At 38.6% G+C, this 22,996-nt stretch overlaps 1 protein-coding gene across 1 annotated transcript; it reads right to left on the bottom strand.

The window, feature by feature from the left end:
• Positions 1-3,278: 3,278 nt before the first annotated feature.
• On the bottom strand, positions 3,279-21,911 carry Tespa1 (thymocyte expressed, positive selection associated 1). Its single transcript, XM_055605031.1, is given in 9 exon segments — positions 3,279-3,455; positions 3,882-4,636; positions 5,781-5,989; positions 8,935-9,033; positions 9,271-9,307; positions 10,144-10,197; positions 10,865-10,914; positions 20,882-20,924; positions 21,749-21,911. Coding segments are annotated over 9 exon segments (1,587 nt in total).
• Between the last annotated feature and the right edge of the window lie 1,085 nt (positions 21,912-22,996).

Genomic DNA, 22,996 nt, shown 5'->3' with positions numbered 1-22,996 from the left:
TAGCAAGGAAAGAGTGGGTCCTCTTTTAGCAGAAAAGAGGCCCATATGCTAATTTCAAAATGGCATTTGCTTATACAGGTGAATTATTTGTAAAAAGAAATGAGAAAGAGAAAGAGAAAAGAAAAATTTAAATTTTTTTTCCAGCAAGATAAAGTCCTTAAGAGGTCTTTTTGTTTTGTTTTGTTTTGTTTTGTTTTTGTGGTAAGTTGGCATGGAGGGGTGGATTCTAAGCCCTGTTACCCTAAAGAGGCTGGGTGTCTCTAGACAATGAAGATTCTTCAGCTGAACAGAGTGAATATTGCTAGCATATCTTACCCATCCTTATGCCCTTAAAGAGATAGGGGGAGGTTTACTCAGTATATCTCGGTCTACACTTAGCACATAGGTGTCAATCTTGGAAGCACTGAGCAATTTTTGACTCAATTTGTGATTTCTTAATGATAGACACAGATTGAGAGTGGTAATTTATGTTTCTTTTGAAAACATCTCAATAAGAATACAAACTACTCTTAAGGGTAGCAATAGATGGACAACAGAAAAACAAAATGAAACAAAATAAAACTCAGTGGCATCTTTTGAGGTTCCTTGTCATATAATTTCATATTGGGCCTCTTTTTTTTTTCAATTTTATCTTTTTTTTTTTTAAAGTTCTCTCTCTCTCTCTCAGTTTCTTTGTATATGTCTTATGGCTCCTGGTTTTGTGTTTTTAAGGGATTCCTGATTGTGAGAACAAATGGGTCTCTGCAACTACATCTGTTCTTTGTGGCTTTTCTTGGGCTCTTTTTGTTTGTTTGTTTTGTCCTATTCTGGCGTGTTTGTTTTTTATTTTATCTTATTTTATTATATTTTAATATTATTCACTAAATGTCTGCCTGTTTGGTTTTTTTGTTTTGTTTGTTTTTTTTTTTAATGAGAAACAGAAAGAATGTGGATCCATATGGGAAGAGAGGTGGTGAAGAACTAGGAGGAATACAAGGAGGGGAAATCGTATTTGGGATATGATTTATTTTAAAAAATATATTTTCGATAAAAGCAAAGGTAAAAAGACATGAGACTTTGGAAGCACCAAGATTCCAAAACTGAAACAAAGACTGTGTTTATTTCCATTATGTATTTATTTCTGTTCTCCCACTGAATCATAGGAGAGACATATTTAAAATCTTTCGTTTTCATCTTGAAATTCTAAGAGCATCTTTCTAAAGCTACTGCATGTCACTGCATTTGGTTATCTCTTATGAGACTCGTAATGGTTTGATGTTGCATGTGAACACATAGTAATTAGTAGGAAAATTTGGCTAGTGATAGATTAAGATCCCTCCTAATTGTAGATATGTTAGAGTTTAAAAAGTACACATGTAGGATGCAGAATATAATATCGAATGTCTAACCATCATCTCTCCTGCTATGTTGACAGAAAATAAGATCTATTCATATAGTTAAAATACATATCTTTGCCAGACAATTCTGATACTTTTGGATTCTCTGAGGGGAACTGGTATTTGTGGGACATCTGACGTTTCCTTGTATGAAGCTAACATCTAGCTGACAAACAACAAAGAAGCAGATCCTTGGTAAGGCAGCCAGGATCTGGAATATACTTTATGTTTTCTATTTTAATTCAATGAGTCTAGAGGTTAACTTCCTTTCAAATTTCTATATGACATGCCTGTTTGATATTCTGTTTGAATAGCCTTTTGAATGAGAATTTACTTCTGGTGAATCTTTACGATATGAAGAATAAAGGATTTCAATAATGCTAGTGTTTTTTTTTTCTTCTGTTTGTGATGGATTGTTTAAAAATATGCTCAAGGGGCTTGAGAGATGGCTCAGAGTTAAGAGCATTGGCTCTTCTTCTAAAGGTCTTGGGTTCAATTCCCAGCAACCACATGGTGGCTCATAATCATCTATAATGAGATTTGGTACTCTCTTCTGGCCTACAAGCATACATGCAGTCAGAATACTGTATACATAATAAAATAAATGTTTAAAAAAGCTGCTTGAAACCTTCCAATCCCACATGTGTTTGTACTGCATGGTTTTGCCACTTCATTAAATAGTCTGCTTTCCATACTTTTGAATACAGGATGGATTGTTACATATAACGACTGTGAAGGGGATCTTGTGCAATTTACTGGAGTTATTGCAGCTTTGGCTTTCATTACATTTCCATGTAAGAAATTCAGGCTGGATATTGGAAGATGAAACAACCCACAGTAGGTTCATCCATCAAACATTCAAGATGAAGGCATCAGATACCTCATAAATTCATTTCTCCTTCTCTCTTTTGAGACAGATTTGCAAACAAAATGTGTACCCCTAATGATATTTCTTTGTTATCCTAGTAGAGAAGTGACCAAATTGTAATTAATTATGTCTGATGGGACCCTTGGATTCTCTATTTTTAGCACAAACTTCTGGTAGTGGGACGCATTCTGAATGCTAAGGTTCTGCAGAATGTCCCCTAGGACAACAGCATTTGAATGGTGATTTCTGTTCAGCTTACTGAACTAGAAACCTTGGACTGAGGCCCAGCCATTTGCATTTTAACAAGTCTTTCTGGCTATTTTGATATATGCTTAAGTTTGAGCACCACTCTAGCTCCATCTGTGGAATTTTAAAAAATAATCAGCTATTTGTTCTGTGCTATACTAAAACAAGTGTACTATGTGGGGATCTCCACAGTGGATATTCGTAAATTCTCATTGGGAGAGGATAAATGCATAGACATATTGAAACACTACCTGGCACACAGGCCCACTTACTTCTTGAGTCTTCTACAAGGGAAGTAGAAGTGAGGATGCCTGGCTCTGCTGGGCCAGTGGATGCCCTTCTCTTCTTTGCTGTTCTGTACTTGTGTACAGGATCCCACCAGAATTCAGACAGAATCAATTGGAGATAAGAGCAAGGAAAGGCACAGGGTAGACAGGAGTTGCAAAGGAGGATGGGGGCTGAATGCATTCCAAAGGAATGCCTTTGTCTCCTCTGACAGACACCTGATAGTCAAGTATGACTTGTATCATCAGTCAATGAGTGGTAACATGCATGTGACTTTTATTGTAAATGATCACAGCTTTTCTGTGTGGCAAGGATTTGAGAGCTTTTCCAAATGATTCTGACATTTGATGGAAGTAGCATCTTCAGGGGAGAGGTATGCTATTTCAAGGTAAAGGAATTCTAAGTTTTAGACAGACCACGGTGGGGGGGAGGGGACAGGCATCTGTAGATGGGGCAGTGTCTGAAGCCTGAACTATCCATTCTCAGAAACTGGTTACCAAGGATCACAAAATCTGCTTGTCAAATGACCCTAAGTTGTTTGTAGAGACCTGCATTGGTGTCTGTTCTTGCAAGGACTGTCCTCTCCATGTCAGTAGGAAGTGGCTATGGTACTTAGCTATGCAGCTTTCAGTATTCACACAAATGTGTGCAAAATCCTTTATGGTTCCAAATCTATCTAGCTATAGAAAGAAAAGGGAAGAAAGTGTGGATTTGGAAAAAGCTTCATCCAGAGCTAAATGGATAAGACTCTTAGGTTTGGAACCAGGACTTCTGGATCTTAATGGTTACCTATGTGTATAAAAGATACATTTTATTAAATAATGAGTAGCTTTTTCAATTTCACTTACATGAAAAACATTAAAAAGTCAGTGTGGGTATGTTACATAAGAAACTAAAATCTTTTAAGAACCTATGGCTCTTTCTCTTTCTACATTTGTATTACCATACTTAACAAAAATTTCTAAATGTTCTCAAGTTGTGGGGTTTTTGTCCAATGAAAATAAGACAATAGATTTGCTTTGCTTAAGATCATTGTTCTTTTATCTTCTGGGAAAGAATTCAGAGCTATTCGTATCCAGCCTCTCCCTCACTTCTGTAACACTCACCTGTTCCAATTCAGAATCACCCTGAAAGTGCTGAGTTAAAGATTGGTGCAGCTCATGTCTGGCTTGGCTCTGTTTTCATTTCTGCTGGATGATAGACAGGTTTAGTGACTTAATCTTCTTTTCCAAGGGAGTCCTTTGAAATAATTTCTTTCTTGCTTTGCTTTTTCTTTCCCATGGACTCTCATTCTCAGCTGAATGGGGCTTCTTATTAATGGCCTGTAGACCCCACAGCTCTCTCCTTATCTGTGTAGAGTCTGTGTTGTACTGTGGACCTGCTCTGGCTAGTATATGAGCATGGCAGAAGTCTTCCCATGTTTCTTCTTTAGGGCAGAAAATGCATGGAAATGAAGAAGTGGACAGTTTTGTATTTTGTGCTCGGGGGACAGACTCTTCCTGAGGGGCTTGCCCATGCCCAAGGCCTTGCTGGAGACCTAGCTTCTCTCCTTTCACTCTGTCCATCACTTCCCACACAACTTTGTTCAAACTGCTCATTTTGGGGTTGTGAGATGATGACAGCCAATCTTGAGAACCTGTATACAGGCACATTTTAGAGATTGCTTTCCGGAGACGTTCTCTGGGTGAATAGGAATCAGGCTCTGGAGCCAGAATCCTGACGGATGGCACATCAATTGAGTCACAATTCCAGAACATGTTAGATGGTGTAAACTTTTGGATAGGTGTCTTAGACACATAGGAGTACAGACAGAAGAAAGCATCAGCAGCAACAGCCAGGGTTTGCACCTGCTTAAACCGGCCTAAATATAAGAAATAAGGATGATGACTCTAGGAGCTCATTGGCAAATTACATGTTTAACATGTCCACTCAAAAGCTTTCTCAAAGCTCTAATTTCAGAGAGACATACCAGGTTGTTCACTGATGATCCTCCTTTTTAGATCTCTTTCTTGACTTTCAGACTTTCTATCACCAGTAAATAATCCAAAAAAGAGATTTTAAAATGGGATAGGATAAAAGAATTTTGTGCTGATTTGGTTCAGCTGTGCAAAAGATCTAAGTACAGTGAAAATTTTGGTTCCATTAAAAACTCAGTTATGGGGGCTGGAAGATGGCTCAGAGGTTAAGAATACTATCTGTTCTTCCAAAGGTCTTAAATTCAATTCCCATCAACCGCATGGTGGCTCACAACCATCTAAAATGAAATCTGGTGCCCTCTTCTGGTGAGCAGGTGTACATCCAGGCAAAGCATTGTATACATAATAAATAAATGAAAAATATATTGGCTTTGTTTTAATCTCATATGTGGGATTTGGGCCTGCTTCAGATAATCCACAGCAGCTAACTATAATTTGTCTCATTCTCAGGCAGGGGTGTAATTCTACCAGCTGAAGAGAGTTCATGTTTGGAATCTGGGAGCTCTTCAGAGAGTATGTAAATGCCAGAGCCCTTGAGGATCCAGGCTGCTGTTCACCCTGCTCCTGTTGGTTGCTATTGTTGCCGTTTGTCAAGTGGTTATGAGTAAAGAGATGAGGAGAAGAAGAAATTTTATATCCTGAAGATCAAACTTGCTCCAAGGACCTTGACCCCCCTAATCAGCAGGAAGTAGTCTAATTATATTGACACACTCTTTTCCCCTCTAAGCTTCTTTCTCTCTTACCTAGTATTGGGACATTAGAAAGAATTAGGATGGAGAAGGATGGTAGGAAAAAGAACCCAATAAATTAGCCAGAAGTACGATTATACCTAAGCAAAATAGTAATGGCACCAGTTTCTTAAAGATTGTTTTTTCAAGAGAAAAAAAAAAAAAAGCAGACATCAAGTGCTTCATTTTAGAAAAATATAAATGAAAATGGAACAAACAAAGGACAAAGTTAACAAAAAATAGAGTATGGAACTGTTGCAGATGAAAGGAAGAATATGGATGGATCTGAAGTAACACTCACTGGCTAGCATCAGGCAGGGATCCTCCATCTCAATCCTTTGCACCTGAGACTTCAGGAAGAGCTGAAAGTCAATGCCTTTGGCCTGAGAAGGGTTGGTAAAAAATCTTGCAGGGATACGAGATGTGTCTTTGTGGTCCTCATGACCAAAGCCCAGGCTGAAGAGAACATCTTCTGCATCTTCTTGTACCTGGTCCAAAATCTCTGAGATGCTGAAAAGAAGAAATTTTGGTACAAAGGCCAACTTGGAGACATATGTGAATTCATAATATCTGTGGTCTTTTGAATAAGGATGGCCCCCATTGTCTCATATACATGTAGACACCAGGGAGTATTACTATTTGAAAAGATTAGAAGAATTAGGAGGTGTGGCCTTGTTAGAGGAAGTATGTCACTGGAGGTGGGCTTTGAGTTTTCAAAACCCATGCCAAGCCTAGGCTCTCTCTCTCTCTCAGCCTGTGGATAAGGATGTAACTCTAGGCTACTGCTCCAGCACCATGCATGCTGCAAGGCTCTCCAACATGAATATAATAGAATGCATCTTTGAAACTATAAGCAAGCTCTCATTTAAATGGTTTCCTTTATAAGAATTGCTTTGGTCATGGTATCTCTTCACAATAATAGAACAGTGACTAGGACAATATTTAATAATAGTATCAATATTAACATTTTTTCCTAAGCATTTCTTTACAATTTATTGTGACTTTGAAAAGAGCTTTCACTATTTGAACCTAATTTCTGTATCTGAGGCAGATACAGATTCAAGATCTGTTTATAAAACAAATATTAGCATAGTGCTTTGAACTGCTTCTACAACTGAAAACAAATTTAAATAAATATGGAAATACTTTGATAATGAAGAGCAATACAGAGTCAAAGAAATAAGCCTGCATTGCTAACTTGTAAGTTCCCAACTGCATACTGTGATAGATCTGGCTCTTTCAGGTGCTTTGAAGTGTATCTGTCACTTTACTTACCTTAGAAAATGTGTGAGACAGCTAAAAATTAGTGTGTAAAGACAGCAGATCTTATTGTATTCTCACTCTGAAATTAGGTACATTTAACACCTGATTTAGAAAGGTATCCCTCTTTCTAGCACTTTGTTCATCTGGATAAATGATGTTGATGTTTCACAAAGGACCAAAATACTACCCCTTCCCACCCCATCATGCATACTCTTATTCTGGCACCATACTGAATCTACTTGACACCTGTGTTTAATAACTGTGTTTGAACAATGGTAGCAGGGTGTCTGGATTATTTAAGGCTTGGGCTGTCATTAACATTCTTTTCTAAAAAAGATGCTAGGATGTTATAGTCAAAATTGGGGCCATTATATTAATTACCTGCTGGACAGTGAAGTGCCTGAACCTATCCTTGTATTGCCATGTCCATGCTCCTTTTATCTCCATCATTGTAAATTTTCTTATCTGTGAGTTGCAATGTATGATTTTCTTGATCACAACCATGACGCAGTGTTAAAATTATCTTGCTAAACTAGCACAATTCCTAACTGAATTATAAATATTTATCTTTATACGCACAAATAAGTGCAGTCTTTGTGTCTCATCACGGAATTTCTCTTTGCAACAAATGGAGATTATTTACAGAAAACTACAACCAATCAAAATGCAAAGTTTTGGAGCTCATATATATCTGTTATGTCTACAATACAATATCTACACCTAAGGCTTGAGGTGGAGAAGAAAAATTGTAAGTGGATAAAGAAAAATCCATGAGACCTCAATCCTACTCAAAGAACCACAGGCAACTAATGAATTCTGAGAGTAGGAGAAATAATCTTCTACAGGGATGCACATACTAATTGGTTAACAAATATCAAATGGTTAGCCCTGAAAACATACAAAGAAGTAATATTATACAGACTGAGCAGGTTTTATTTGCATTAAGGAACACACACACAGTTAATTTAAAACAAGGTAACATGAATTTGAAAGAGAGCAAGGAAGGGTATCTAGGAGGATTTATAGGGAGGAAAGAGAAGGTGAAATGATGTAGTTATATTACAATCTCAAAAATAAAATAATTTAAAACACCTAAGCACCTGTGAGAGCTATTCTTGGCTGTCAACTTGATTACATCTGCAATTAACTAAAGCTTAAAAATGAAGGGCTACATCATCAAGTAAGCAATTTTTGCTTAATTTGTAGTGGGAAGATCTGCTTCTAATCCAGTTCTTTGAGGTATGAAGACACACCTTTAATCCAGACTTTTTGAGTTGGGAAAACCCGCCTCTAATCTGGGCCCTACCTTCTACTGGAAACCTATATAAGGACATGGAAGAAGGAAGCTTTAGGTCTTTGTCTGCTTGCTCTTGCCTCCTTAGCAAGTCTATTCCTTCAATGGCATTAGAGCTGACTTCTTTAGTATTCCAGAATATACTAGAGACCAGCTGAGACATCCAGCCTCCTGACTGAGCAACTACTTGATTATTGGACTTTTAAATCACAGACAGCCATTGTTGGATTAGTTGAACCACAGTCTGTGATTCTAATAAATACCCTTTCTATATATAGGGATAGATTCATTCTATAAGTTCAATTACTCTAGAGAGCTCTGACTAATACAACACCTGAATAGTACTTTCATACATTCCCATTTAATTGAATTCCATGTAGGCAGGGTTAGTTACATGGGAAAAAAAAAAACATGTTAAATCTCAGTACCATGTCTCAAATTAAAATTTTGTCCTCAAACTTCTGACATTCTCATTATAGCCCACTAATACTATCACTTTCTATCTTGCTTTATATTTATTTGCATGTGAATATTGTCCATTACGTGGAATAGTCAAGACCCTCAAGACAAACTCTGCTTCAGCTTTGCAAGTTCCAAACAATTAATGCTTGGACTGAATGAAACTTTGTATTGCTTAAAAAAAAAAAAACACACTGTTTATTGAACACCTATTATAGGCCTAGGTACCATGATATTACTATATCTCAGTGGAAGAAGGTTCCTTTGTTTCATACATAGCATCCATTTCTGAAAAGGTTCCTCTTCATCCATTCCTCATCTTGGAATAAACATCATCACATTTATTGCTTGTAAATAGAAAATGCATATAAGCTCCAGTATGCAGAGCCACAGTCTCTTATCCCTCAATGAACCTAACCTTCCAAAACTTACTACTTACCTTGAAGTGGTTTTGTTGGTTCCACCAGTCATGTTGCTGGAAGCCAAACTGCAGCCAAGATCAAGTAACTGGCAAGGCCTGGGTATCTGGAGGGAATTCCTAAAGAGATGAAACTTGATGTCATTCAACTCCAGTCTCTGGCCTCAAGCTTCCCCTACTGGGCATATTTTTCCTGTGCTGAGGAAACCTAGACTATGTCTTCCTTTGCTGGTTAGAAAGCCTTCCTCTTTACTGTTTATTTTTAGCTCTTTGCTTAAAGTTTCTGACTATGTAACCTCCACCAGTCCATTGTATCCTTGGGTGACATCATTCAAATTTTCTACACTTTATACTTACCTAGAGAAGAAGTTTCCATTGATGGACAGTAGTGTGGCTGGATAGAAATAAAAAAAGCCAAAAACAAATTAGAAAGGAAAATAGATAGCACCCATGCTGTTTCTCTATCCATAAAGTTGCTTCACTGTTTCCCTCAGTGGTACAGATAAATATCACTGAACAACCTAAAAAGTGCAGCAGACATGTTAGAGGACACCTGGCCTGCAGTCTGAACTTCTGATCCATAACTGAGGTCTAGTTAAGAGCCTCTGACCTGGGGTCAGGATCACTCCAGTCTTTAGCATCTCTTTCCTGCCTGTCACATGGTTTACCCATTACATAGCTGCCCATCTTACAAGTATCTGGAGACACTGGGAAGAGACAGTGCTTCTATTTTTTATTTAATCTCATATCCTTCTGCAGCAAAATATGCCACTTAAAACCACTTCTCAGGGGTGAGGATGTAGCTCAGTGATAGAGCGTTTGCCTAGCAGGATAGACCACCTGGTCTGATACCCAACATAAAGATGAAGTAGGAGAAAGAGGAGGAAGAAGCTCTCAAACTTCTTTGGTTCTTTGGGCTCTTAATAGAGAAAAGAGTCATAGAAATAAATATTAAGGTACTCTGATATTGTCTCCAAGTACCATGAAAAGACTGCCAGGAATCATAATTAGTAGATAAAGAAATATTTCTAAATATTAACAGAAAGTACAGGGGTACTTTCTGTGTTTATCTTATATCAAAACAAACAAGAAAACCAAACTATTCTTTCCATCTAAATAGGATCCCAGAAAGACGCTGATTATTTAAGTTTTTTTTTTCTATTGTAGCCTTAAATCATACCATGCTATCCTTCTTTACTAATCCTAACATCATTCAGCTGTGCCACTCACCATCTGCTCCAAGACTCAAGTCATCTTCAAAGCTTGTCCCATGATTAGAGTACCCTACCGAAAAAATCACACAAAAGTTGCAGAAAATAAAGCCAGAACACAACACACACACACACACACACACACACACACACACACAGAGAGAGAGAGAGAGAATACAAACTGCACACTTGAATATCTAATCATGGTCTTGCACTCACGTAACTATACAAACATGCTAGATATCTACATGTTCACAAACCTTCCCCCAGCTTTACATCAGCAATCAAAGTCATGTTTTGATTCAACATTATATACATCCATTTATAAGTTATCTGTGTACTTTGTTGCACAAAATCATGTACATAATCCTTTGCCAAGTAGTTAACACATGAAGGTACATACCACACTCGGGGACAAGCAAATGCATATAGTTTACAAGGTTATTCTCTAATAATAGCTATTAGCAAAGCAACCACCAACAGGTAATCTCTAAGTATTAGGGAACATGTGCTATTAGGTAGAACTTCTTTTTGTACTTTCTAGACTGCTCTATAACAAATAAATGGAAGTTTTCAGAAACTAAAGACACTCATATTCCCAAAAGATACATAAATGTGGATATATAAACACACACGGAAGCACACACACACACACACACACACACACACACACACACACACACACACTGAGAGAGAGAGAGGTACAGCATCCAAGTAGAAAAGAAAATAGAACAGCTCACCATTATAGTTGGATTGTCCTGCTTCTTCAGGAAGTCCCCCTTCAGTGTGTCTAAAACGAAAAATATAATTAGGTTTTCCAACTGCTTTTCTTCAAATAACTCCCACATGGTGACATAATTTTTCCAGTGAAAACCAGCACTACTGAATTTGCTTTTGTATTGCAGACAATTAGACTGTGGTTAATTTATTGACAGGTTCATAGACGTAGTCATGAGGATCTGAGATTGGAATGTGTTGTATTTCTAAATGTGCTACTGTTGTTATGGCAGCATTGCCTGAAGGTGGTTTTGCAATGGTTCATCAGCTTTTATCAAAATAGGAAAAAACAAACAAACAAACAAAACAAAACAGAAGCAAAACTGAGGAATATGTTAATAAGACAGCTTTAAAAAATAATTAATAATTCACTTTACATCCTGGTCATAGCCCAACCCTCCTCACCTCCCAGTCCTATCCTCTCTCCCTCTTCCGCATCCCTCTTCTCTATTTCTCAGAAAATTGGAGCACTCCTTCTCACACATCCCAGTCATATAAGGGTTGAGTGTGTCCTCTTCCCCTGTGGCCTGACAAGGCAGTCTCTCCAGGGAAAAGTAATTGAGAAGCTGGCAAGAGAGTCCATGTCAGAGAGAGCCTTGGCTCCTCTTACTAGGGAGCACACATGAGGCCTGAGCTGCCATCTTCATAGGGGGCCTAGGTCCAGTTCATGCAAGGTCCTTGGTTGGTACTTCAGCCTTGGTAGGCCCTTCTTGGCCTTGGTTAGTCTTCTCTGTTGGTCTTCTTATGAAGCTCTTATCACCTCCTCCAGGTTCTTTTCTTCCTCTGCCCCTCCCCCCTTTTCCACAGGGCTCCATGCCTCTCCCAATGTTTGGTTGTGAGTCTCAGCATCTGTTTTGAGGTGCTGCTGGGTGGAGCCTCTCAGAGAACAACTATGCTTGACTCCTGTCTGCAAGCATAGTAGAGTATCGTTAATAGTGTCAGGAGTTGGTTCTCTCCTGTGGGGCAGGTCGTGGGTTGGGTCAGGCATCGGTTAGACCTTCCCTCAGTTTCTGCTATATCTGCTCTCTCTTTATCCCTGCACATCTTGTAGGCAGGGTGAATTTTGAGTTGCAGTTTTTGTAGGTGGGTTGGTGTTCCCCTCCCTCTACTTGTCTAGTTAGAGGGTGTCCTCTTCCATCTCTATGGTCCCTGCTACTAGGAGTCTCTGCTAGAACCCCTCTCATATCCTTCAGGAGCCTACCCTGATTTAGGTCTCAAGTTTGTCAGAGAGATGCCCTCACCCACAGATTCTCTCACCAGGTCTGATCTCCACCCTCATACCTCTCTGTGTTTCCTCTCCTACCTTGTTTCCTCTCTTCAACCATTACCTCTGTCTATTATATTTTCCCTTCTGCGTAAGATTTTTGCATCCTTCCTTGTATCCTCTTTGGGTCTGTGCCTTGAAGTATGTTTATCTTGTACTATATAGCTAAAATCCACTTGTGAGTACATACCATGTGTAAGACAGTTTTTTTTTCTTTTTTTAAATTTTTTATTAATTACACTTTATTCATTTTGTATCCCCCCATAAGACCCTCCCTCTTCCCCTCCCAATCCCACCCTCCCTCCCATTTCTGCATGCATGCCCCTCCCCAAGTCCACTGATAGGGGAGGTTCTCCTCTCCTTTCTGATCTTAGTCTATCAGTTCTCATCAAAAGTGGCTGCATTGTCCTCTTCTATGACCTGGTAGGGCTGCTCCCCCCTCAGGGGGAGGTGATCAAAGAGCAGGCCAATCAGACTATTTCAGAGGCAGTCCCTCTTCCCATTACTAGGTAACCCACATGGACACTGACCTGCCATGGGCTACATCTGTGAAGGGGTTCTAGGTTATCTCCATGAATAGTCCTTGGTTGGAGTATGAGTCTCTGGGAAGTTCCCTGTGTTCAAATTTTCATGTTCTGTTGCTCTTCTTGTGGAGTTCCTGTCCTCTCCAGCTCTTACTATTTCCCACTTCTTACATAAAATTCCATTCACTCTGCCCGACAGTTGGCCATCAGGCTCAGCATCTGCTTTGATAGTCTGCAGGGAAGAGGCTTTCAGAGGCCCTCTGTGGTAGGTTCCTAGTTTGTTTCCTGTTTTCTTCTTCTGGCTTTCAGAGGCCCTCTGTAGCAGGTTTCTAGGTTGTTTCCTGTTTTCTTCTTCTTCTGATGTCCATCCTCTTTGCCTTTCAGGTGGGGATTGAACATTTTAGTTAGGGTCCTCTCTCTTGCTTGGTTTCTTTAGATGCATAGATTTTAGTGGGTTTGTCCTACATTGTATGTCTATATGAGTGAGTATATACCGTGTGTGTCTTTTGCTTCTGGGACACCTCACTCAGGATGATCCTTTCCAGGTCCCACCATTTACCTGCAAATTTCATGATTTCCTTAAGACAGAGTTTTTTGATACCATTCTTTCCATCACTTTCTAGTGATTTAATAGTTAGACTTTGACAATTTCTGATATCATAATTTCCATATAACATAAACAAATGTCAATGTCTCGGGCTTTCGTCAATTCACTGTATCTACCCATATCCCTTCACTTTTCTATAATTCATGTTCTTGCTAGAATACCACATCTTTCAGAAAACAGAAGAAACTGCATCCTGGCTAGATATTTTGAGATTTTGTAATGGTAGTTTATCACCCATTCACCATCTTGACAAGAAAAACAAAAGGAAATCAGTATAATAGATAGTAGGAAGCAGCAGCAGTTTTACAAACAAAATAATTTTTTTGTTTGAAATAGAATGAGATACCAAAAGATAAATTAGCAGCTATTATTAAGACCTGAAGTAGGTACATAAAGAAGTCTAGTAATGCCCTGAGGGGAAGGACCGCCTTACTGCATTCTTTCCCCACCCACTAGAGATACAGTTGCTAGGAAACTGGACCATCCCCCTAGGGAAAGACACCAGGTCATTATGGTCTGGGAACCTTCCTATAGCCAATTGATTCAAAATGTAGCATTTTGACCAATAGATGCTTGCCAGGCAGGAATCGCCCCTGCCTTGGGCATGCTGGGATGGACCAGAATCTTTAAATCACCCAACTAACCTGGGTGCAGGGCACTCGGCTCCCACCACTTCGGCAGTGGGGGGTGTGGGCCCAAGCTGCAGCTTGTAATTTACAATAAAAAGAACCTCATGTATTTACAGCGGAGTCTGTTTATTCTTGGTCTTTTGGGGTTCATGAACTGGGCAGAACGAGATGAGCAAATTAACCAATAAAAGACCTTGAGCTGGGATCAGAGCACTTGGGATTCAGTCTTGGCTTCTCATAATTTACATATTAAATTACACAATAATACAATTATTTTTTAATTTTTATATTAATTACAGTTTATTCACTTTGTATCCCAGTTGTAGCCCCCTCCTTCATTCCCTCCCAATCCAGCCTCCCTCCCTCATCTCCTGCCATGCCCCTCTCCAAGTCCACTGATAGGGGAGGTCCTCCTCCCTTCCATCTGACCCTAGCCTATCAAGTCTTATCAGGACTGGCTGCATTGTCTTCCTCTGTGGCCTGGTAAGGCTGCTCCCCCATCAGGAGGAGGTGATCAAAGAGCCAGTCACTGAGTTCATGTCAGAGACAGTCCCTGTTCCCATTACTTAGGAACCCACTTGGACACTGAGCTGCCATGGGCTACATCTGAGCAGGGGTTCTAGGTTATGTCAATGAATGGTCCTTGGTTGGAGTATCAGTCTCAGAAAACACCCCTGTGCCCAGATTTTTTGGTTCTGTTGCTCTCCTTGTGGAGCTACTATCTCTTCCAGATCTTTCTATCTCTCCCTTCCTTCATAAGATTCCCTGCACTCTGCCCAAAGTTTGGTTATGAGTCTCAGCATCTGCTTTGAGTCTTTCAGAGGCCCTCTGTGGCAGCCTCCTGTCCTGTTTCCTGTTTCCTCCCTCTTCAATGTCCATCCCATTTGCCTTTTTGAGTGAGGACTGCTCATTTTACCCAGGGTCCTCCTTCTTGCTTAGCTTCTTTGGGTGATAATATAATTATTAACAGAAGAAAAATGTGAAAAATTTTAGGTTACAAAAACCTTCATTCCAAAACATTCTTTCTTTAAAAAAAAATCACTTTTTCTAAGTAGCAGTGCAACTTCTGTAATCAACAATGCAACATATGTATTCAGTGACTTGTCAAGTCTAATTCCAATTAAGTACTAGTTGTTAGGCACCTAACATCTAAGTACTAGTACTTAGGTACCTCCTTCTGGGTTGCCTAGCAACCTATGATGTTGTCAGCCAGGTGTCCACACCTGGAAGGCATGGTTACCTTGCCCCTTAAAGGGAGCAACCCAACATGTGGTTTCTCTCTTGCCTCTTGCTCCCTCTTGGCCTCTCTTGGCTCCCTGCCCTCTCCCCTTCCTCTGTCAGGCACCCCTCTCTCTTTCCCCCCATTATGTCCTGCTCTCCCTTCTCTCTCTCTCTCTTCATCTCCATCTAATAAACCTCTTTCATATAAAATCTGTTGTGCACCTGATGGTCATTATTTAATTTGTCCCCAACACTAGTAAATGGGGAAAATGCCTAATTTTTACAGTCACTTCCTGGAAGGAATAACACAGGTTGGAGTCTTTCAGAATACAAAATTGGTTCTTGCTACACAGAAAGCTGAATGTATATGAAAATCAGAAATACTAGGACAGAGTTGAAACTAGAAAAGAAAAAGAAAAAGAAAAAAAAGAACAGCATTATTCTCCTTTTCATGACTCTTGAGTTCTTCTGCCTAAACTATGTCTTATCTTATCATTTTATTTTTAAGTACTACTTCAGGCATTACTACTTTTGGAGGCCATAGAAGATAGCCCTTTCCTCATAATTAGGTTTAGACCTCCACTTTTTTCCCCAGTAACCCTAGAAAGGGAAATGCCATAACTGCTTTTTCTTAGGATCTAAATTGCTATATCAAAAGACAGAGGTATCAAGGCTTCTTTGGGGCTTATTAATGGAAAGTTAATTCTTCCTGATTCACCTGAGGACATGCTAATGGATGGTTGTTGTGGAATGTATACAATGTTCTTGTGGAATGTATACAATTTACCCTTTTCATTCAAATGCTGATTTCTCTACCCCACTATCTGGTTTCAATCTGGACATTTCATTGTGATACTTATTCTAAGCATCACCTGTCTCAAGTTTGTGTAAACATGCCACCATTTGTTATCTGTATTTTCAATAAAACAACCAGCCAATGCTGTGCAATGGAGAGAATAGAGTGGGACATCCTGGTCTGGAGGGAGAAGAAGAAAGCAAGCAGGAGGAATGGGAGAGCAGAGATCAGCAGGACAGGACTTGGAACCATGAGGAGAGATGCATCAGACCTCAGCTATGACTAAAAGCAAGTATAATGTTGGAAAATTTGAATGGGAGGAAGCTATGCAGGCTTGGAGGTTTAGGATGGAGCAATCATTGCCCAGCATTGTGTTCTAGGTTAATTAAGTAAATCCTAGTCTCTGTGTGGTGATTTGGATATATAGCTGATTTAGGAATAACCACTGCTTAACTGAAAGATAAATCAATATTAAAAATTAATAATCAACAACAGATGGTCTTAAAACATCTTAAAAGTGATAATACATATAGGTCTATGTATAAAATGCTCCCTTCATGAGCAAAAGACCATCTAACAAAGACTCCAACACCAGGCATGAGAAGCCCTCTTTTGAGTTTTTGGACAAAGCTGTCCATGAGACTCCCAAAATATTACAAACTATTGCTATTGACCTTGGTTTCCTCCTGCTCAGAGATATAAGGTAAATCCTAACTGCTGGAGATACCGGCTACTTCAGATAGAGAGCCCAGAGGCCCTTGAGCTGGAACTGACATGAAAGCCTTCTCCCTGAGGACTAGCTTTCATGGTACAGTAAGGTGCCAAGCAAGTTTCTAAAGAATGCATAGTAACCAACATTCAACTGCAGGATAACCCTAAAGGTGCAATAGTGACACACATATCTCAGCAGTATCCAATAGATCAAATTTGAGATCTCTTTAACAAGAGGGAAATCATGTTTGATACTAGAAACCTATCCAAGGCTAGTAAAATCTAAAACTACCCAGGGTTAGTGAAGTCATAGACTGTGGAAGAGAACCTATAACCAACATAATCCCTAATTACACCTTAAGTATTTGCCTTTATATTCACAGAATAGTGTAATTGTCAAGGAAACTTCTTTTTGCAAAAGATGAAGACTTTTGCAGAAAACTGCAACTAATAAAAATGCAGAATGTTGGAGCACAGTCCCAAATGATATATCTGCAACACAACTAAGGCTCAGGGATGGGGCACAAAGATTGTAAGAGCTAGAGGAACAAGGAGTTTTCTGGGAGACTGTGTCTCCTAGGAATGTCAGAAGCTACACACATAAAGTCTCACCAATATGACTGTCTAAACACGAGCTGAACAAGGACAGCTCCAATATACCAAAGTGGATGGAGGAAAGCCCATGAGACTTAACCCTGTGCAAAGAACTACAACAACTAAGGAATGCTGAGAGTAGGAAAAATAGTTTATTCGAGGGAAGAACATACCAAATGGTCATCCAATATCAAAGATCAGCTCTGAAAACATGCATCCAAGTAACATTACAGACTGATGTGATTATATTTAAAATATATATATTCTTACATTTATATTAAATATATGCATGTAACAACAATTAATGTAAAAATAGGCTGTGAATTTGAGTGAGAGGAAGGAGGGTTATATGTGATGGTTTGGAGAAAAGAGGGAAGGAGAAATGATGTAAATATCTTATAATCTCAAAAATAAAAGAAATAACTCTTAAAAGGCATTAATTTTTCTTTTCTAACTTCATCTACCCAGCAGCTGCCATGATTTATAGCTTGCTTGCCATTTTACCTCAAACTCTAATAAAATGGGATTTAAGCTTCCTTCTGAGTCTATTTTTAAATTCCTTTTTGAATAAAAATAAGAACCCCAAAAGAGAATTTTGATGCCTTGATTTTTATTATCATCTAAGCCTATTTGAAGCACTGATATGTTTTGAGTTTTGCAGTATTTGCTTTCCCTACATTTTTAGAATGGAAGCAATGACTGATGCTTTGAATGTAGTCTCAGACAGAGTGAAGAAGTATTGGTAAAGTAAAGTTAGCAAAGAAAAAGGCTGAAGAGCATCTGATGGGGATAGTATTAAGTCAACCCTTTGTTTGTGTCCAGCAATGTACTTAACCTGAGGACTCTGGAAGTATCTTAGATATTTAACTATGGAAATGAACTTAAAACTGGCAATCTCCAGCATGTGTTGTCACTTAAGTTTTTGATCTTAGTCATTCTGATGGGTCTAAGGTGAAATCTAAGGGTTGTTTTGATTTGCAACTTTAATACACTTTAAGGTAAAAATAAAAATGCTACTAATATGTGTGCTACATTTCAATAAAATTTATATTAAAGTGACACTGTTTAAACTATTAATTTCTGCAAAAGAAACTTTATTACTAGTACTTAGATATAATACACTTATCCTATAGTTCTCAGGTTGTACCTTAGAAGGCATTTTACTGTCTGTTTTTGAGAATCACCCTGCACTGAGCCTTGGAACAGAAGACTTTACAGTGAGTATGTGGGCTCTATGTACATGTTATCTGATGATTAGCTTTAGGGGACCAGACACAGCTTGTTGTTAACTAAAACATCCACAAACAGTGAATGACTGTAGTGCAGAGATATAAAGGAGAATAAAAAAAATAGACAAATTTGAAAATATTTTCAATGTATTAGCAGTTGTCCTTCAAGAACAAAAGTAAGCATATTTACTGGCTTCTTTGTGGTATATTAAAAATGTTAAATACTGAAAATATTTTAAAACACAGAAAAAAATTATGACAGATAAACTGGTATCTGCTAGCCGATTTTTATGTGTGCAAACATTTTGACATTTATTAAAGAAGAAATAAATAATATGCAACAATCAAATTATTAAAAATATAATTGATGTATTATTTAGCTTCCATTCTTTCAACTTTATTTCTCCCTAGTAGTTTCCACTATCCATAAATGGATGAGCATGCTTTTTCTGGTCAATAAACATATGTAAAAAATAGACCAATAGATAGGGAGACTTTCTTGTTAAGTTCCTAAAAATTATTAAGCTTCTTCTCTTATTTTATATTTTTCAATAGAGTTCTACAATATATCCAAGGCTGGCCTTGGAGTCTTAGACTCCAATGATCCTTCTTCCCCAGACTCCAAAGCAGTTGAGAGCATGTTCACATCACCTCAGCACCACTTACACATGATCACAAGGCCACAGTATTTACACATGTGTCACATCACTGAACTTTGGACGAGTTTGTTGGCCTGCTACTTTCAACTATGGAGTTTAAGACATAAAGACTTTCAGTTATTTGCTTACTTGCTTATTTCCTTACAGTTGCTTAAGTGGTAACATGATAAAAATGTTCAAATCTTGGAGGCTTTCACTTGCCATGTCACATTTTCATCCTAAGCTTTAGTTTAGGGTTTGTTTATTATATTTTTAGAACTTGAGTAACTTGTAGAGCTTACAATCTTTGTTTCTGGAAGTTCACTCATTTCAGCTATGTTCCAGTGCATTTGAAGTAAAAACAAAACAAAACAAAACAAAACAAAACAAAACAAAACACCATACATTAAATATTACTTGTCATCAATTTAGGCCATTCAGAAAATTAGATATTTTACTCACTAGTTTTATGTCAACTTGACATAAGCTAGAGTCATCAGAGAGGAGGAAGCTTCAATTAAAAAAATTGCCTTCATAAGATCAGGCTGGAGGCAAACCTGTAGAGCATTTTCTTAATTAGTGATTGATCGGGGAAGTCCCAGCCCACTATGGGTGGTGCTACCTCTTATTCTGGGTGTTATAAGAAAGCAGGCTGAGCAAGACATGAGGAGCAAGTCAGTAAGTTAAATTTCTTCATGGCCTCTATATCAGCTTCTGCCTCCAGGTTCCTGCCCTGTTTGAGTTCCTGTCTTGATTATTTTGATGGTGAACCATGATGTAACAGTATTAGCTAAAAAACAAAAACAAAAACAAAAACAAAAAACAAAACCTTTTCCTCCCCAAATTGCTTTAGTAATGGTATTTCATCACAGAAATTGTAACCCTAAACAGATATCTAAAAATGCATAATTAAATCATTATTCAACAGGGATTGAAGAGATTAGACAAGAACATAAGGCTATTAACTCAGCCAATCCTTCCTTCTATGTGTGTTTAGTTCTTCTTTCTTTTGTTTTTCTTCTCCTCCCCCCCCCTTTTTTTTTAAATCTGGCAACATCCAGTTTCACATGTCAGAATTAGAGGAACACAATACTTTTTGTAATCTTCTGCTTTAATTCACTTATATAAAGGCTAATGTGGCACATTTACACAATCGAATATTACTCAGCTATTAAAAACAAGGACATTAAAGTCAATGAGTTTTGACTAAGATTAGGGTAAGAAATACAGTACTCTTTGTAAATAAATGGAAAAAAAACACAAAATAATTACTTCTTAGCACTGCCTTTCAGGGGAGCCTTATTTTAAAAATATTTTCAAGAAAAGCTGTATTATACTTTAAAGTCTCTGAACTCTTCATGGTTTTGAAGCCCCTGAGCCCTCCTGTGTTCTGCTCATGAGGAGTAATGATCCACCTCCATCTCTCCCTTTTTTGTCACACCATGTAAAACTGCAGTCAGAATTCGGAAAGGCAATGGGAAGGGGCTGCCACTCATCCCTTTGATCCTGATTAGATGCAGAGTTCCATGTACTCTTAGCTCTAGTCCAGATCTCTCCTAGATTCTCAACCTTCCTACTGAACTTCATCTCAGCCCCAAGTTGCATTTGAACCACAGCCTGGAGCACCAGCTGACCCAAGTTCCAAGTCTTTTCGTCATGCCTGCACACCAAACCAATGCTCATTCTTTTCCTTGTCTCTGAATTCACAGGAACCATGTCCATCATCACAGCCATCTGCCAGGCACATCTTTGCTTTTGAGCACTTACCCACAGCCATGCAGCCAGTTCTCAATCTTACTGATTGGATTCCCTAGAAAAAGCAGACACTAGGTGATTGTAGGCACTGAAGAAAACCACACTTTCCTATATAACTCAGACAACCTGAAAGTTGTCCTTAAAAAAGCCACAGCATGACTCTTTTTATTCATGGTGTGTGGGGAGAGATATGAAAGGAATGTACTTATATATAAAGATGATGAACATGTCTCCCCTCTCTGCCTCTCTTCTGTTTACCTTAGGCAGTTCCCAGTGTCCAGGCTACTATGCTTTCTGCTTTCTTTTTCTAAAGTTTGGGAATAGGGATGGTTCTTTTTCCAAAAATAAAAAATGAAAAAGAAAGTGAGAAAGAAACAAATTAGAAAAGTAATGGCCTTGTGCTTTTATCTCCTAACAAACAAGTAAAAGTGGTTTTATTGTTCCAAAAGCTTTTGTTTCAGACTACATCTCCGGTGTTTCTCTTTCAACATCAAATAATGTGGGTTTTTTGGAAACAAGTGCTTCATTGAGCAAGGAAATCTTCAGAGAGACTTCTCAAAGGTCACTTGTGTCAGAGTTGCAGCATGGATCTGGGCATAGACTAGATGTAGTTCTGTTGCACAAACTTAATTTACAGATAAACCCTGTTCATTTGACTTTTACAGAAGTTTCTAGGATGTTGCAAAGGTATCCCTTTCTGTTTCCTAATCATATGCCTGTCCCCTCTTCACATAATTCATGTATCATATTACACTATACCTCTCCCTTACACTCATTGAGCCTTAGTGAGGTCCTACTCTAAACAGAAGCCACTCTGCATCCTGTGCAGATCTATGCAAGACACAGTGGTCATCTGTGTGATGTTCAGCAACTTCTTACCTTCTGGGAAAACATTATCCAGGCTGGAAGGCTCCGGATCCAATGCATCCTGCAGGGCAGCTACAGCTGCCTCTTCTAAGACCTGGGTTTGCCAGTTATGACTCTGTCGTAGCCAGGTTCTTCGTTTCTCCCAGGATGTGGGGCTCAGCACTGATGTCTCCATTGTTCCCTGTCACTTTCCTACCATACTGATCCCCTCCTGAGGATTGAAACATGGGGAAATTATTTTACCCTCTCTTCATATCTACTCCTCTCCAGGTGACTCTCTAATCTTCTGTCTGTACAAAGAACCTGTTCTCTGCCTAATCAGGAAAGAAATGATGCTTAGCCATTTGCTGCTTCGACCCACCCACCATCACCACAAAAGGGAATGCCTGAAAAATCTAAGTAGCAGGTCAAGTCTTCAAGTCAGTAAATCTAAAACTTCAAATATCACAGAAGTTAGGGACCACCAAGAAAACTTTTGACTTAAAGTATCTCTTCTTGTTGTAGTCGGTAAAATGCTCTGTTAGGAAACACTTTACTTAGTAGGCATACCTGTAGCTCTGGTACTCAGAAGGTTGAGGCAGATCAATATAAGCCACAGTTCAATAGAGACCCTGTTTAAAATAATTGTTTTCTTTGAGAAAATCAACAAGATAGACAAATCCTTAGCCAAACTAACTAAAAGGCAGAGAAAAACTACCCAAATTAACAAAATCAGAACTAAAAAGGGGGACATAACTACAGATACTGAGCAAATCCAAACAATCATTAGGTCATACTACAAAAGCATATATGCCACAAAATTTGAAAATCTAAAGGAAATGGACAATTTTCTTGATAGATTCCATCTACCAAAATTAAGTCAAGATCAGGTAGAAAGACTAAATAGTCCTATATCCCCCAAGGAAATTGAAGCAGTCATTAACAGTCTCCTTTCCAAAAAAAAAGCCCTGGGCCAGATGGTTTCAGCACGGAATTCTACCATACCTTCAAAGAAGTGCTAGCTCAAATTCTCTTCAAACTATTCCACAAATAGAAACAGAAGGAACATTACCAAACTCATTCTATGAAGCCACAGTCATCTTGATACCTAAACCAAAGACCCAACAAAAAAAAAAAAAAAAGAGAGAGAGAGAGAGAGAACTTCAGACCTATCTCTCTTATGAACATTGATGCAAAAATACTCAATAAAATACTTGCAAACCAAATCCAGGAACACATAAAAGATATCATCCCCCGTGACCAAGTAGGCTTCACCTCAGG

This window comes from Psammomys obesus, unplaced genomic scaffold (genome assembly GCF_907164565.1).
Source record: "Psammomys obesus unplaced genomic scaffold, mPsaObe1.curated_primary_1811, whole genome shotgun sequence".
Classification (NCBI taxonomy): Eukaryota; Metazoa; Chordata; class Mammalia; order Rodentia; family Muridae; genus Psammomys; species Psammomys obesus.
The sequence above is the reverse complement of the archived record's forward strand: the minus strand, read 5'-3'. Positions and strand labels throughout refer to the sequence as shown.